Source organism: Jaculus jaculus, chromosome 2 (assembly GCF_020740685.1).
Source record: "Jaculus jaculus isolate mJacJac1 chromosome 2, mJacJac1.mat.Y.cur, whole genome shotgun sequence".
Classification (NCBI taxonomy): domain Eukaryota; kingdom Metazoa; phylum Chordata; class Mammalia; order Rodentia; family Dipodidae; genus Jaculus; species Jaculus jaculus.
The window spans coordinates 43,447,141-43,464,866 of NC_059103.1; the positions used below are offsets into that span (position 1 = coordinate 43,447,141).

Genomic DNA, 17,726 nt, shown 5'->3' on the forward strand with positions numbered 1-17,726 from the left:
TGATGCTTTTTAAAATTTTTGTTTTTGGTTCTCTGTTTTATTTTGTTTTGGTTTTTCAAGGTAGGATCTCATGCTAGCTAAGGCTGACCTTGAGTCCACTGTGTAATCTCAGGGTGGTCTTGAACTCACAGAAATCCTCCTACCTCTGCTCCCCAAGTGCTGAGATTAAAGGCGTGCACCACCACACCTGGCAAGGTGCCTTTTTTTAAACCTCTGTATTACTAATATTTTATTCTGCCTGACTCAGATGGATACTTTATGCGTTAAATCAAAGTGCTGGCTTTCAAAATACATGCACAGCAAAGGAAATAATGACTGGGGGAAAGGACAGCATACAGAATGGGAAGAAAGCTTTGCCAGCTATGTACCTGGAGTTTGTTTGCAGTGGCTGGAGGCCCTGGAGCACCCATTCTCTATCTGCTTCTCTCTCACACACACACACTCACTTTTCTCAAATAAATAAATAAAAATGTTAGAGCTGGGCTTTTGTATGGATCCACCGCATTGGTGAAGTCAAGAGACCGAGCTTAAGCCCAAAATAAAGCTCCTTGCCCTTGCATACATGTTTGGTTCTCCTTGGTGGTCACTGGGGGTGCCAAGAACTGGGCATAACATTTTTTCTAATAAATAAATAATTTAAAAAATAAAAATCAGCCAGGCATAGTGGTGCATGTCTTTAATCCTAACACTCAGGAGGCAGAGGTAGGAGGATTGCCATGAATTCAAGGCCACCCTGAGACTGTACTGTGAATTCCCAGTCAGCCTGAGCTAGAGTGAGACCCTATCTTGAAAAATAAAAAAAAAAAATAAATAAATAAAAAATCAATGTCTGAGTCAGGTGTGGTGGTGTATGCCTTTAATCCCAGCACTTGGGAGGTAGGAGAATCACTGTGAGTTTGAGGCCACCCTGAGACTACATAGTGAATAGTAAATTCCAGGTCAGCCTGGGCTAAAGTGAAACCCTACCTCAAAAAAAAAAAAAAAGATTAGGGCTGAAGTAATGGCTTAGCTGTTGAAGTGCTTTCTTGCAAAGCCAAAGGACCCAGGCTCAATTCCCCAGGGCCCACATAAGCTAGATGCACAAGGTAGCACATGTGTCTGGAGTTCATTTGAAGTGGCTGGAGGCCCTGGCACACCCACTCTCTCCCTCTCTTGCTCTTTCTTTCTCTCAAATAAATAAATAAATAAAAATATTTTTTTAAATGTTAAAAAAATTAAATATTTTTTAATAAAAGAAGAGGGCTGGAGAGATGGCTTAGTGATTAAGGCATTTGCCTGTGAAACCTGACTCACATCAACTTTCCTGGTCCCACATAAGCCAGACACAAAAGATGATGAAAGCGTGTAAGGTCACACATACGCACAAGATGGCACCCGCGTCTGGAGTTCGATTGCAGTGGGAGGAGGCCCTGGAACACCAATTCTCTCTCTCACTCTACTTCTCTCTGATTAAAAAAAAAAAAAAATTAAAAGAAGAAACCAAGAGATTCAGAGAGGAAATGAGTGGTGAAGAGAGCTACATTCACTGTTACCCCAAGTTAGGAGTAAATACACAGGCAGCAAATCTAGAGCTGGTGAGAGCGCCCATGTGGTAGATTCGGAGATCAGAGAAAAATCATACATGTAATTAAAGTGAGAAGTTACCCCAGACTATAAAGCAGAGGCAAGCAATTTCCCCAGACCAAGAAATACTGTCATGCCTTCCGTCCCTGCCCCCCCCCCCCCACCAAGCCAGGCTAGTAAATTTGGGAGATGAGCCTAAGATTCAGCCCAGATAGATCAGCCCACCCAGGAAGAGCAGTAGATTGTGAACAGCAGGGAGAGCTGTGGATAGGTCTCGATCAGATGAATTTCATTTTGTCAAGATTTATTCTTGTTTCCGGGCAAGGTGGCAAGTGAGGTGGCATCACGTGGTGTTCCTTGAGCCTCAATCCCTAACTGAAAGTGCCTAAAAATGCTAGCTTTCTCCTGTCCTCTTTGAATCATAGAGCTGAGAAGAAAGGACAGTGGCGTGTGTTCAGCACTAGGACATCTCTATGACACCCTCCAAGGCTTAGAGTCCATTGTGGAAGAGGTACTGAAAGAATGTAAGAGCCAAAAAGAAAGAGGAAAAGGAAAAAAGAAAAACAAAGAAAAGTAAAAAAGCCAGGTGTGGTGGCACACGTCTTTAGTCCTAGCACTTGGGAGGCAGAGGTAGGAGAACTGTCATGTGTTCGAGGCCACCATGAGACTAAGACTACATAGTGAATTTCAGGTCAACCTGGGCTAGAACAAAACCCTACCTCACACACACACACACACACACACACAAAAGAGCCAGGCATGGTGGTGCATACCTTTAATCCCAGCATTTAGGAGGCAAAGTTAGGAGTTCAAGGCCGACCTACAACTACAAAGTGAGTTCTATGTCAGCCTAGGCTACAGTGAGACCCTACCTTGAAAACAAACAAAAAGAAAGTAAGAGCCAAAGGTAGAGGAGAGTGCTTACAAAATACTCTCTCCCAGACACAAAACGGCCTTGATATTCATGATCCACAGCGCCTGACACTACCTACACAAAACCTTCACAGTACGAGTTTACATGCCTTTCATCCCAGCACTCAGGGGACAGAGGTAGGAGGATCATTGAGTTCCAGGCTAACCTGGGACTAAAGAAGGAGCTCCAGGTCAGCTTCGGCCAGTGTGAAGCCCTACCTTGAAAAGACCAAAACAAACTAACAAGCCCTTCAGTACTCATATATGAGGGAGACACCACCCCTCCCAGAGGAGATGCTGACAATCAGAGGTTGCTGGGGAGGGCATGTGATCTCCTCCTGGCTACACAAAATGCTGCAGTCTGTAATGGTCAGCGGTGAAGTGGTTAATCTCCCTTGTGTAAAAACACAGCACACAGCACTTAAAGCATGAGTGTTACTTAAAATTCAGCTTAGCTTTATGGTGATTTAGAGTTTATTTAATTAGTATTTAGAACTGCACATTGTTTATAGCTATTGGTATTTCAATAGATGTTTAAATGTTTGAACATTTAAAGTTTAATAAGCCTCAGTTCTTTGAAGAAAAACATTGAAGTAATTAAATTTTCAATTACTCTTTTTTAGGGACTCATGCAATTAATAAAAGCTAAGGCATTTAACAACACTCATTTTAAGTCAGTCAAATGCCTCATTAATTAGCTAATATATATATATTGTAAATTTGTTTTGATATACAAAACTCAGCCTATAAATGGATATATTATGGCCACCAAGCTGCCCATATATTCATGCTACTCTCACTTTTTTTCTTTTTGTTTTTCTTTTTTGGTTTTTCAAGGTAGGGTCTTACTCTGGCCCAGGCTGACCTGGGATTCACTATGTAGTCCCAGGGTGGCCTCGAACTCACGACGATCCTCCTACCTCTGCCTCCCGAGTGCTGGGATTAAAGGCGTGTGCCACCTCACCCAGCTGCTACTCTCACTTTTGGTTAGAGAAGTTTCTCTCTTCAGATGGTGGTGACCACTGGGGTGACACAAAACTCACCACAGTATTGAGAAGTGACGATTCGGCACTAAGTGAGACCACTCTATCACCCTCCAAGGCTTAGGGTCCATTGTGAAAGAGGTACCCGAAAGAATGTAAGAGCCTCAGGAAGAGGAGGAGTGGTTACAATGCTGTCATCCAGACACACAGTAGCCTCATATTCATGACCTCATATGTGGCTACACACGATCTGTATAATAGGAGGTTTAAAAGAACGATGGCATAAAGGAAAGGCAGGACTCCATACAACATACTCCCTCCAGACACAACATGACTGGATATCCATGGCCTCACAGTGCCTGACACTACCTGCATAAGACCATCATAAGAGGAGGAAAAGATCAAGACATCAAAAGTAAAAGAGAGACTGATTGAGATGGGGCGGGGGTATGATGGAGAGTGGACTTCCAAAGGGGTAGGTGGGGGGAGGGAGGATATCACCATGGGTTATTTTTTATAATCATGGAAGTTGTTAATAAAAAAAATGTAAAAAAAAAAAAACGATGGCATCAAAATAGAAGAGAGAAGCTGGGCATGGTGGTGCACGCCTTTAGTCCCAGAACTGGGGAGGCAGAGGTAGGAGTATTGTTGTGAGTTTGAGGTCACTCTGTGACTACATAATGAATTCTAGGTCAGCCTGGGCTAGAGCAAGACTCAAAAAACAACAACAACAACAACAAAAGACTAGTTGGATAAAAGAAAGGGGTGTTAGCATGTCAAGGGGGAAAAAGGAGGGTGCTGAGAGATTATGATCGTGGTATATTGTCTATATATGTATATATATATTAATTTATTTATTAATGAAGTTTCTTTTTATTTATTTATTTATTTTGGTTTTTCAAGTAGGGCCTCACTCTAGCCCAGGCTGACCTGGAATTCACTATGGAGTCTCAGGGTGGCCTCAAACTCATGACAATCCTCCTACCTCTGCCTCCTGAGTTCTGGGATTAAAGGCGTGTGCCACCATACCCGGATATTTATTTGATAGAGAGAGAGAAAGAGGCAGAGAGAAAGAGAGAAAGAATGGGCACGTCAGCTCTATCTGCTGCAAACAAACTCCAGATGTATGTACCACTTTGTGCATCTGGCTTACATGGGTCCTGGGAAATTGAACCTGGGTCCTTTGGCTTTGCAGGCAAGTGACTTCACCACTAAGCCATCTCTTCAGCACTACTGTCTATATTTGTGAAAGTTGTCAACATATAGTTGTTTAAAAAAAAAAAAACTCACTAGAGAACTGGAGAGATGGTTCAGTGGTTAAAGGCTCTTTCTTGCAAAGCTTGATGGCCTCAGTTCAATTTCTTACCCGTGTAAAGCCAGATACACAAAGTGGCACATGCATCTAGAGTTTGTTTGCAGTAGCAGGAGGCCCTGGCACATCCCTTTTGAGCTTCATCCAATCATTGAGATTGTATGAAAAAAAGTAAAAGTGACTTTGTATTTACCTGTACTCAAGCATGTGGATCAATCAGAACTTTCCAAAAACCGTTCCTGAGCATTGACTCCAGTTAGTTTTTTTTGTTTTTTTTTTTGTTTTTGGCTGTTTGAGGTAGGGTCACTTTAGCCCAGGCTGACCTGGAATTCACTATGGAGTCTCAAGGTAACCTCAAACTCATGGCAATCCTCCCACCTCTGCTGAGTGCTGGGATTAAAGGCGTGCACCACCATGCCCGGCAACCCAGTTAGTATTTTTTTACTGGTCATATTCTTTTATTTTTATTATCATTATTATTATTATCATTTCATACAGATACATCATGGGTTGTACCCTCTTTTCCCTCATCCCTGCCCCCATTCCGCTGGGGACGCTCATCAGTGGGGTTACAGGTATTCCCTATGGGGGGTTGTGGTTTATGCACTGTGGGAACAGCAGTTATTTTTGGAGGAAGGCAATGTCTCTAGGCATGATGTATCAACCTGTGGCTCTTACAATCTTTCTGCCCCCTCTTATACAAAATTCCCTGAGCCATGGTGGGTGAGTTTTAAGTCTACTTCAGTGATGAGCTCTTAGGAGCCTCTGGATCTCTGCTTCGGTTAGTATTTGTTTTTAATTGTGTGGTCAAATTAAGAACACGGAAGTAATTGTCTCTCACAGCTTGCTCAGTCTTACAGTGATTTTAGAGGTTTCTTATACTCAGACTGAAAAAAAAAATGGCATAAACATACAGATTGGATATAGTCTCATTTTATTATTGAATGACACACGTGGCAGTCTAAGGACAATCCTGGCGTTTGTCTTCTGCCTTGACCTTGGGTTAGACTGGGTCTCCCTTGTTTTTGAACTCTGCCTACACTGGGATTGCAGACCATGCGCCACTGTTTATCTAACTTTGTACTTTATGTGGGTGCTTGGGAATTAAACTCAGGTTGGCAGGCTTGCAAGCAAGTGCACTGAACCACTAAGCCATCTCCCCAGGCCATTTGTTTGTGTGGGGGGGCATGCCAGGATCTCTTGCCACTGTGAATGAATGCCAGATATGTGCCACTTTTTTTTTTTGGTCTGGCTTTACATAGGTGCTGAAGAATTGAATCCAAGCTGGCAGGCTTTGCAAGCAAACACCTTTGACCGCTGAGTCATCTCCCAGCTCTGTTTGTTTTATATTTTATTTATTTTTATAGTTTATTTTATATATTATTATTATTACATACAAATATATATATATATATTTGCTCCTGCAAACAAACTCCAGACACATGTGTCACTCTGTGCCTCTGGCTTTACATGGGCACTGGGGAATCAAACCTGGATGGCAGGCTTTGGTAGCAAGTATTTTTTTTTTTTTATTTATTTATTTGAGAGTGACAGACACAGAGAGAAAGACAGATAGAGGGAGAGAGAGAGAATGGGCGCGCCAGGGCTTCCAGCCTCTGCAAACAAACTCCAGATGCGTGCGCCCCCTTGTGCATCTGGCTAACCGAGCCTCGAACCGGGGTCCTTAGGCTTCACAGGCAAGTGCTTAACCACTAAGCCATCTCTCCAGCCCTTTTTTTTTATTTTTATTAACATTTTCCATGATTATAAAATATATCCCATGGTAATTCCCTCCCTCCCCACCCCCACACTTTCCCCTTTGAAATTCCATTCTCAATCATATTACCTCCCCATTACAAACATTGTGATTACATATATACAATATCAACCTATTAAGTATCCTCCTCCCTTCCTTTCTCCACCCTTTGTGTCTCCTTTTCAATTTACTGGCCTCTGCTACTAAGTATTTTCATTCTCACGCAGAAGCCCAGTCATCTGTAGCTAGGATCCACATATGAGAGAGAACATGTGGCGCTTGGCTTTCTGGGCCTGGGTTACCTCACTTAGTATAATACTTTCCAGGTCCATCCATTTTTCTGCAAATTTCATAACTTCATTTTTCTTTACCGCTGAGTAGAACTCCATTGTATAAATGTACCACATCTTCATTATCCACTCATCTGTTGAGGGACATCTAGGCTGGTTCCATTTCCCAGCTATTATAAATTGAGCAGCAATAAACATGGTTGAGCATGTACTTCTAAGGAAATGAGATGAGTCCTTTGGATATATGCCTAGGAGTGCTATAGCTGGGTCATATGGTAGATCAATCTCTAGCTGCTTTAGGAACCTCCACACTGTTTTCCACAATGGCTGGACCAGATTGCATTCCCACCAGCAGTGCAGAAGGGTTCCTTTTTTTCCACATCCCTGCCAACATTTATGATCATTTGTTTTCATGATGGTCGCCAATCTGACAGGAGTGAGATGGAATCTCAATGTAGTTTTAATCTGCATTTCCCTGATAACTAGTGACGTAGAACATTTTTTTAGGTGCTTATATGCCATTCGTATTTCTTCCTTTGAGAACTCTCTATTTAGCTCCTTAGCCCATTTTTTGATTGGCTTGTTCTATCTCCCCAGCACTGATTGATTGTTTTTGAGAAAGGATCCTAGGTATCCCAGGCTGATTTCAAAGTCTCTATGTAGCCAAGGATGACCTTGAACCCCAAACCTCCACCTCCTCTTAAGTTCTGGAACTACAAGTATGTGGCACCAAAAGCCAGTTAATGAGGTGGGTGGCCTCCATCCCAGGGCTTCCTGTATAGTAAGTGGGCATACTTCCAACTGAGCCACATCTCCAATCCCTGGATGCAGTTTTATTTTATTTAAACACAAAACTTAAATTGCTTTAAGAGAAAATTTGCCACCCAGACCTTTGCTACCCAAAGACACCAAAAGCATAGTATTTTAAAGGAGCTTGTGATTCAACTTGTATTTGTCAGCATTTACCAGAGAGATGAAATCTGTAAGAATAAGACACACACACACACAGTCACCCCTTAGTCTCCACGGAGCAATTGGTTCCCAAACCGATTTCAGATGGCAGAATCTGTGCTTCTCAGTCTCTTTTGGAAATCAGCATAGTATTTGCATGTACCTAAACACAACTCTACATATACTTAAATCTCTAGATTGTTTCCATCCACTAGGGGGTACTCACAATGAAGTCTGTATATGTTCAGTACAGGCATTACAGAGAGCGAGAGGGAGGGAAAAGAGAGATTTCATTATGAGGAACCAGCTCGCAAAGTAAGGAGTCTTGACAAGCCTCCAGTTCTTCAGCCGGCAAACTCAGGAGAGACAATAATGAGTCCAGTCCAGAATTAAGACTCAGGAAAAGCCAATAATTCAGTTCAAATCCAAGTGCATGGAAGAACCTACATCCCGCCTTGAAAACAGTCTACAGGAGGAATTTGCTCTTACTGGTAGGAAGTTCAGTGTTTTGTTTTATTTATTTATTTATTTATTTATTTATTTATTTATTTATTTATTTGATAGAGGGAAAGAAGGAGAGATAGAGAGAGAATGGGCATGCCAGGACCACCAGCCACTGCACAAGAACTCCAGATGCATGCACCCCCTTGTGCATCTGGCTAACGTGGGTCCTGGGGAATCAAACCTGGGTCCTTTGGCTTTGCAGGCAAATGCCTTAACTGCTAAGCCATCTGTCCAGCCCCAAGACTATATAACATTGGTAGCTAAATGTTTAAAACACATACAAAAAAGTGTTGTGAAACTGGAACACTATCTTCAAGACTTGACACAGACATTGCATTCATGACATCACAGTGACTTCCGTTCCCTCCACAATAAATACTAGGCCCATCAACATGGGATGTTGTGATCCCCTCCCTTCCTGACGAGTTCTTGGCAGTTAGTTAGTGGTTGCTGGGGGACTAGGGTACACTTTTGGCAGTTGTGTAGTCACTGGTAGGTTGTAGATAAATAATCCTCTGCCCATGCATGAGCCAACCCAGTTAAACTCAGTGGGCACACAGAGAGCGGGGAAAAATATCAAAATTGAAAAGGATCTAGTTGGGAAGAAAAAGGGTTCGATGGAAAGGAGAATATAATGAAAAAGGAGTATGATCAAAATACACTAGATACAGGGGCAAGAAAGATGGCTCAGCGGTTTAAAGTACTTGCTTGCAAAGGCTGATAGCCTAGGTTCAATTCCCTAGTACTCACATAAAGCCTCAAAGGAGAACTTACATCAGGAGTCCATTTGCAGTGGCAAGAGGCCCTGGTGTGCTCATTCTCTCTCTTTCCCTCCTTGCAAATAAATAAGAAAGAAAAGAAGGAAGGGAGGGAAGAAGAGGAGAGGAGGGAGGGAGGCAGGGAGGGAGGGAGGGAGGGAGGGAGAGCAGGCACAGTGGCGCACGCCATTAATCTAGCATTGGGGAGGCAAAGGTAGGATCACTGTGAGCTCCAGGGCAGCCTGGAACTAAAGAGTGAACACCAGGTCAGCCTGGGCTAGAAAAACCAAATAAATAAATAAATAAAAACGAGGCCGGGCATGGTGGTGCACGCCTTTAATACCAGCACTTGGGAGGCAGAGGTAGGAGGATTGCCGTGAGTTCAAGGCCACCCTGAAACTCAATAGTGAATTCCAGGTCAGCCTGGGCTAGAGTGAGACCTTACCTCGAAAAGAAAAAAAGAGAGAGAGAGAGAGAGAGAGAGAGAGAGAGAGAGAGAGAGAGATGGGCATGGTGGTTCACGCCTTTAATCCCAGCACTTGGGAGGTAGAGGTAGGAGTATCACCATGAGTTCAAGGCCACCCTGAGACTACATAGTGAATTTCAGGTTAGCCTGAGCTAGACTGAGACTCTACCTCAAAAAAACAAAAATATTAATAATAATACAGGCTGGAGAAATGGCTTAGTGGTTTAGGCACTTGCTTACAAAGCCTAAAGGCCTAGGTTCAATTCCCCAACACCCATATAATGCCAAATGCACAGACTGGCACATGCATGTAGTGTTTGTTTGCAGAGGTAGGACACCCTGGTGCACCCCTTCTCTCTCAGTCTCAATATCTCTCTCACACAAATAAATAAAAAAATATATTTTTTTAAAAATAAAAATAAAGCCGGGTATGGTGGCACATGCCTTTAATTCCAGCACTCAGGAGGCTGAGGTAGGAGGATCACCTTGAGTTCGAGGCCAGCCTGAGACTACAGAGTATGAATTCCAGGTCAGCCTGAGCTAGTGAGACACTACCTTGAAGAAACAAAACAATAAAAATAAAATAAAATAACAAAATTAAGAAAAAAGGGCTCTTCAAAGGCACAGTCAACTTACTAGCAAAAAGGAAATAGGAGGGCAGCGGTGGAGAGAAGAGCTAGCGATCAGTGAATTTGTGATAAACAACTGGCCATATGTACTACAGGAAGTTTTTCATCACCCAGATCAGATATTGTATGGAGATTTCTACATTTCCTTTCCTTTTTACTTTTTCCTTCCTCCTCTCTTCTCCCCTATGTCTTCTCTTTCCTTCCCCACCTCTCCCCTCTTTCTTTCTTTAAATACATTTATTTGAGAGACAGAGAAAAAAAATATGAGCATGCCAGGATTCTAACCTCTGCAAACAAACTCCAGATGCACGTGCCACCTTGTGCATCTGGCTTTATGTAGGTACTAGGGAATTGAACCCAGGTCCTTAGGCTTTGCAGGCAAGTGCCTTAACCACTGAGCAAACTCTCCAGTCCCTCTCTCTCTCTCTCTCTCTCTCACTCACTCACTCACTCTCTTTTTTTTTTTTCAAGGCAGGGTTTACTCTAGCTCAAACTGACCTGTATTCACTGTGTAGTCTCAGGATGGCCTTGAACTCACAGCATTACCTCTGCCTCCCAAGTTCTCTCTCTCTCTCTCTCTCTCTTTTAATTTTGTTATTTTTATTTATTTATTTGAGAGCAACAGACAGAGAGAGAGAGAGGGAGAGAGAATGGGCACGCCAGGGCCTCCAGCCACTGCAAACAAACTCCAGACACGTGCGCCCCCTTGTGCATCTGGCTAACGTGGGTCCTGGGGAATTGAGCCTCGAACCGGGGTCCTTAGGCTTCACAGGCAAGTGCTTAACCGCTAAGCCATCTCTCCAGCCCAGCTCTTTCTTTTTTGAATGGAACCTGGGTCCTTTGGTTTTGCGGGCAAGTGCCTTAACCCCTAAACCATCTCTCCAGTACAATTTCTTTCTTCTTCTTCTTTTTATTTTTTTTAATTTTTTTTTTTTTTTTTTTTTTTTGGTTTTTCAAGGTAGGGTCTCAGGCTGTCCTGGAACTCACTATATAGTCTCAAGGTGGCCTAGAACTCTCAGAGATCCTCCTACTTCTGCATCCCAAGTGCTGGGCTTAAAGGCATGTGTCACCATGCCTGGCTTCTTTCTTTGAGACAGGGTTTCATGTAGCCCAGGCTGGAATTCACTATGCAGCCAGCTGAAGATGACCTTAAGCTTAGGATCCTCCTGCCTCTACCTCCTGGGACTGGGGATTTACAGGTATGCACCAATACATTTGGTTTATGCAGTGCTGGCTTTAAAAAAATTTTTTTTTGTTTGTTTTGTTTTTCAAGGTAGGGTCTCACTCTGGTCCAGGCTGACCTGGAATTAACTCTGTCATCTCAGGGTGGCCTTGAACTCATGGCAATCCTCCTACCTCTGCCTCCCGAGAGCTGGGACTAAAGGCATGCGCCATCATGCCCGGCTTAAAAATTATTTTATTTATTTAAGTATTTGAGAGACAGAAAGGAGGAGGAGAAAATGGGCATGTCAGGGCCTACTGCCACTGCAAAAGAACTCCATGTGCCACTGTGTGCATCTGGCTGTTTATGTGGGTACTGGAGAATTGAACCCAGGCCAACAGGCTTTGCAAACAAGCGCCTTTAACCCCTGGGCCATCTCCCCAGCCCTCAGTGCATGACAGGCAAGCATTCTACCAACTGAGGTAGGGGCTCATGTAGCCCAGGGTGGTGCCAAACTTGCTATAAGTCATTTATATCTAGGGAATTCAGGAGGGTGTGGTGTCTGTCACACACCTTTAGTCCCGGCAACCCAGAGGCAGAGGTAGGAAAATCACAACGAGTTTAAGGCCAGCGTTGGCTATAGTGAGACCCTGCCTCAACCCCTCTCCCAATAAGAGCAGTGACATCTTATTGGGAGCACTAACTTGGGAGACATAGGTAGGAGGATCACTGTGAGTTCAGGCCAGCTTGAGACTACATAGTGAATTCCAGGTCAGCCTGGGCTACAACGAGACCCTACCTAGAAAAATTAAAAAAAAAAAAAAAAAAAAAGAATAGCTCATTGGATATGTCAAGTTATCAGGTAACTCATTCTTTTTTTTTTTTAATATTTAGCTTTTAATATGAAGTCATTTGCCTCAAAATACAAATAGTGGGGCTAGAGAAATGGCTTAGAGATTATGGTGTTTGCCTGCAAAGCCAGTGGATAACAGTTCAATTCTCCAGGACCTGTGTAAACCAGATGCACAAAGGGGTGCATGCATCTGGAGTTCATCTGCAGTAGTAGAGGCCCTGGCATACCCATTCTCTCCCTTTCTCTCTACCTCTTTCTCTCTCAAATAAATAAATTAATTAAATATTTTAAAAATACAAATAGTGAAATATCACTGTTCATGCTTACAGATTTTATTTCTTCAACATTTGAAAAAGCTCACCAAAATGCCCATTTTAACTTGTCAGAATATTAATTTAAAATATCTTCTGAACTGTAAATTGTTTGCACTGGTTTGTCTCACTTCAAACATCATTTTGTACCAGGTTAAAATAACATATTGTCTTTGTTTTTAAAGCAGTCTCCTAACCCCTCTTATTTTCATTATATTCAGTTCTATCTTTCATAACTTCTTATAAATCTATGACACTTAAAACCTTTTCAGTAGGTATGAATGCCTGACCCTCACCTCCATATAATTTACTTTCAATGTTTCCATCTTAATTACTGTCTTCTAGATCCTTTCAGGCATGGCAGTGGTTTGGGTAGACTTAAACCTTAGGAATTACCCAGTGATACTAATTTACTATAATAACTTTAATACCAATCCATGGCTTTACTGTCTCCAGTTGGATTTACTGACTTGCCTCACTTTCCTCAGTGTAGAAAGCAACAAAAGTACAATTGGCCTGCTAACATCTGTGACTGTGTTAGATCAAAGATTAGTCCAGAGAATGGAATTTCAAAGGGGAAAGTGCAGGGGGGGAGGGAGGGCATTACCATGGGATATTTTTTATAATCATGGAAAATGTTAATAAAAATTGTGAAAAGAAAAAAACTAAAATTTAAATTTAAATTACAAAAAAAGATTAGTCCAGAGCATCATCAAAGAGCATTAATTCATGAAAACTTAGACAAAATCAACTGCCATGAGAGCTTTAAGTTATTTAATTAACTTTATTCTTCTCATTTTGCACATTAAATAAAGCCACAAGACCAGTATCTATCTTTTCTTCCCCAGCAGTATTAGATTCTGATTTTCCAGGGCACCTTTTCTTTCTCATACAGAACCTAGACTCTTCTACCTAGTGAATATTAGTGGAAAGAGCAAGGGATCTGAAATCCTGAAAGACCTGTTTCCAATGTTGGCTCTTCCACATGGCAGACTCTTGGCAAATTATTAAAAATTAAGTCTCCATTTCATCTTTGAAAGTATGAGCCATAACCCCTGCTTCTCAGTGTCACTGAGACATTGTACTCTCCAGGCAACATACAAGTAGCAGAAGTGGTTACAAAAGGTGTTGGTGGGCTGGAGAGATGGCTTAGCGGTTAAGCGCTTGCCTGTGAAGCCTAAGGACCCCGGTTCGAGGCTCGGTTCCCCAGGTACCATGTTAGCCAGATGCACAAGGGGGCGCACGTGTCTGGAGTTCGTTTGCAGAGGCTGGAAGCCCTGGCGCACCCATTCTCTTTCTCTCCCTCTATCTGTCTTTCTCTCTGTGTCTGTCGCTCTCAAATAAATAAATAAAAATTTAAAAAAAAAAAAAGGTGTTGGTATCCAAAAACGTTTTTATTTAAAAGCCAGGCATGGTGGCGCACACCTTTGATCCCAGCACTCAAGAGGCAGAGGTAAGAGGATCACCATGAGTTTGAGGCCACCCTGAGACTCCATAGTGAATTCCAGGTCAGCCTGGGCTACAGTGAGACCCTACCTCAAAAAAACCAAACAACAACAACAAAAAAGGGTTGGTGTATCTCTGAATCACTCTATCCACTAACAGTGCTAATTAAAATGGCACAGCCAATAGAGTGGCTTCATCCTGAGAAAATGTAATGGGAAAATCTATTTAAAGAGAGTTTTTGTTTTTTATTTTTGGTTTTTCAAGGCTCTAGCCCAGACTGACCTGGAATTCACTATGTAACCTCAGGCTGGCCTCGAACTCACAGCAATTCTCCCACCTCTGCCTCCCAAGTGCTGGGATTAAAGGCATGCACCACCACTTCTGGCTTGAAGGTGACTCTTTCCATTTTCTGTCTTCTAAGACATAAGTCTGGCTCTGAATAAGGTAGTCCAGAGTTAGTTTAAAAGAGTTTTGGGTACATAGATAGTATGGAAGTTATTGTGATACCATGCAGGCTTGTGGTTTTCATACTTAAGTGTATATATTTACAATGCAAGTTAGAAGACCCCATTCCATTTCTATTGTTGAAACCCAAGGAGCTGCTTTACTAAAAGACAACTCTTATAGGGCGTGGTGGCGCATGCCTTAAACCCAGCACTCGGGAGGCAGAGGTAGGAGGATCGCTGTGAGTTGGAGGCCACCCTGAGACTCCATAGTGAATTACAGGTCAGCCTGGACTAAAGTGAAACCCTACCTTAAAAAAAAAAAAAAAAGACAACTCTTGATTCTGATGCAGGTAGTTCACGCTCAGACTGGAAAGGAAATCTGCCAGGTGAAGAAGTGGCAACAAGTAAGATCAATCCTTTCTAGAATGTGGAAACAGATTGGTAGGCAGAGAGGATAGAAAATGGAAAGTTATCTAATTGTTTTTGTATTATTAGTTTTTCTAAAGGTCGAAGCCAGGTATGGTGGTGCACACCTTTATTCCCAGCACTGGGGGCTACAGAGTGAATTCCAGGTCAGTCCGGGCTAGAGTGAGACCCTTACCTTAATAAAAACAACAACAACAAAAAGATACTACCGCAATGGTTCCTTAGCCACATATTGCCCTCATGTGTTGAACTTTTTTAAAAGACTGAAAGCCAGGAGTGGTGGCTCTTGCATCTATAATCCCAGCAGCACTGGGGAGGCTGAGATAGGTGTGCCATGAATTCAAGGCCAACCTGAGCTACAGTGAGACAATGAGACACACAGGACAGGTAAACAGGGCCCATTTGCAACTAGTAAAACTGAATCCCTGACAGGGCCCTAGATATCTGTATTTTCTTAATTTTATACATCTTTCTTAAACAATTCCTTTGCCCCAGGTGCCCCCAAAGTATTGCTTTCATGCATAGTGTCTGACATGTAGTATACATTTAATTCAAAAACACTGCAGGAGCGGGGTGTGGTGGCGCACACCTTTAATCCCAGCACTGGGAAGGCAGAGGTAGGAGGATCGCCATGATTTTGAGGCCAACCTAAGACTACATACTGAATGGCAGGTTAGCCTAGACCAGAATGGGCCCCTAACTCGAAACAAACAAACAAACAAACAAACAAACAAACAAACACACACACACACACACACACACTGCAGGGAGTAACAGATGTCCCAGAGCACAGGAAGCCACACAGTGAGTTGTAAAGCTCAGGACTTCGGTGTAGTGGATCCCAGTCCAAGTCTCTATATGTTCAAACGAAGAAACTGAAGCTCAGGGAAACGCCCATTGTTTCTTGTTTTGTTTTTTGTTTTTTTCCGAGGTAGGGTCTTACTCTGGCCCAGGCTGACCTGGAATTCACTATGTAGTATCAGGCTGGCCTTCAACTCACGGTGATCCTTCTACCTCTGCCTCCTAGGGGCTGGGATTAAGGGCATGCCATGGTTTCTGACCTTGGCAATGAGGTCTCAGGAGCAAAATAATAGGATCCTAATTCTAGATCAATGCTTTTCAGCATTTCCCAAACCAAAGTCAATATCCAGCCTAATAAATTATGTTCCACACAAAAATCAGTTTCGGGGATGGAGACATGGCTTAGCGGTTAAGGCAAGTGCCTATGAAGTCCTACCATTCGCTTTCCCAGTACCCACATAAGCCAGATGCACAAGTGGTGCACAAGTATGGAGTTGGTTTGCAGTGGCTGGAGGTCCTGGGACGCCCATTCTCATTCTCTCTCTCTCTCTCCTTCCTTCTCTCTCTCTCTCTCTCTCAAATAAATTTTAAAAAATTAAATCAGTTTCCTTGGTCACAAACCATGCTGTCTTTCACAAAACTCATAGTCCTCAAACCTGCCGGAGTCCCAAATGTAACCCAACCTGCCTGGATCTTGGCTGCAAGCCCAGCCTCCTTTACCAATAGGGCCTGCGCCTTTCAATGCAATGCGCTTGCGCGGGATTCGCCAGTCGGTCTCTCCAACCAGGGGAGAGGGTTCCGGGGACAGTTAGGGGGTTTTGTTGTGGTCTGCGGCCTGCTTTCTCGTAGCTTCCTTACCGCTTCCCGCGCCTGGTGCGTGAGTTTGAGCGTCTGATAAGAGAGCTCCATGAGGCTGCGCAGGGCCGGGGAGAAGAGGAGAAGGAGCCAGTTACCAGGTTGACCAGTATGCTTAGAGGGGCGCTGCTCTGGGAAACCCGACGCTTAACCAGCCCGCCCCTCTCGGGATTGGACAGAGCCTCCGCGGCGCAGCCAATCACGAGCCACAGCCGGACTCTTGACCACGTCAATCAATGCTAAACTAAACATTTCACCCGGAGCGTTTGCGCGATCCTGTTCAATCAAGAGACCTACAGGGGATGATTGGGAGACACATGGGGGGGGGGGGGCAGGGTTTGTGATTGTTTTGGTTTTCTTAATCTTGCCTCTTGAAATGCAATTTCCCCAAAATTATGCTGTATATCTCCTTGATTTTAACAATTATTCAGGCCTTAGACACCCACTGATTATATGCTGACGTCCCATCCTCCCTCTCATTACACTAAAGGTTTGGAAGTTCTCTCCAATTGCTCTTTGAAGTTTTTGTTTTGTTTTGTTTTGTTTTTCGAGGTATTCACTATGTAGTCTCAGGGTGGCTTCGAACTCACGGCGATCCTTCTACCACTGCCTCCCCAGTGTCGGGATTAAAGACATGTGCCACATTGTCCTACTGAAATAAATAAATAAATAAATAAATAAATTGTTTATCTGATTTATGGGGATGAGAGGAGGAGAGACAGTGGGCACCCCAAGGCCTCTAGCCGCTGCAAACGAACTCCAGACAGCATCTGGCTTATATGGGTTTGGGGGAATTGAACCTGGGTCCCTTAGGCTTCATGGGTAAGTGCCTTAACCACTAAGGCATCTCTGCAGCCCAATTTTAACTTTTTTGTTTTGTTTTGTTTTGCTTCATTTCAATTTTAACTTTTTTTTTTCTTGGAGTTGGCACATGCCTTTATTTCCAGCACTTTGGAGGCTGAAGTAGGATTGTTGTGAGTTCGAGGTTACCCTGAGACTACACAGTGAATTCAGGTCAACTGGGCTAGAGTGAAACCCTACCTCAACACCCCCCCCAATTGATGATGATGATGATTAACAACTTCCATGATCATAAACAATATCCCATGGTAATACCCTCCCCTCTTTCCACTTTCACCGTTGATAATCCACTCTCCATCATATCCCCTCCGCCTCTCAGTCTTTTATTTTGATGTCTTAATCTTTTTCTCCTATTAGCATGGTCTTGTGTAGGTAGTGTCAGGCACTGTGAGGTCATGGATATCCAGGCTCAATTTTAACTTCTTAAGACAGTCTCACTAT

The 17,726-nt window shown here is 43.1% G+C and overlaps 1 protein-coding gene across 7 annotated transcripts in view; it reads right to left on the reverse strand.

Moving 5' to 3' along the window:
• Katnal2 (katanin catalytic subunit A1 like 2) overlaps positions 1-17,726 on the reverse strand; it is a 174,837-nt gene that overhangs the window by 112,077 nt on the left and 45,034 nt on the right. For 6 of the 7 annotated variants that reach the window (XM_045144272.1, XM_045144277.1, XM_045144275.1 and 3 more), the window contains exon 1: positions 16,428-16,520. The exons of the other annotated variant lie outside the window; for it this stretch is intronic. In XM_045144272.1, coding sequence (XP_045000207.1) covers positions 16,428-16,478 — 51 coding nt within the window. In that variant the 5' untranslated portion in view covers positions 16,479-16,520. Of the gene's footprint in view, positions 1-16,427; positions 16,521-17,726 lie in introns of those variants that run through there. 7 annotated transcript variants of the gene reach the window in all.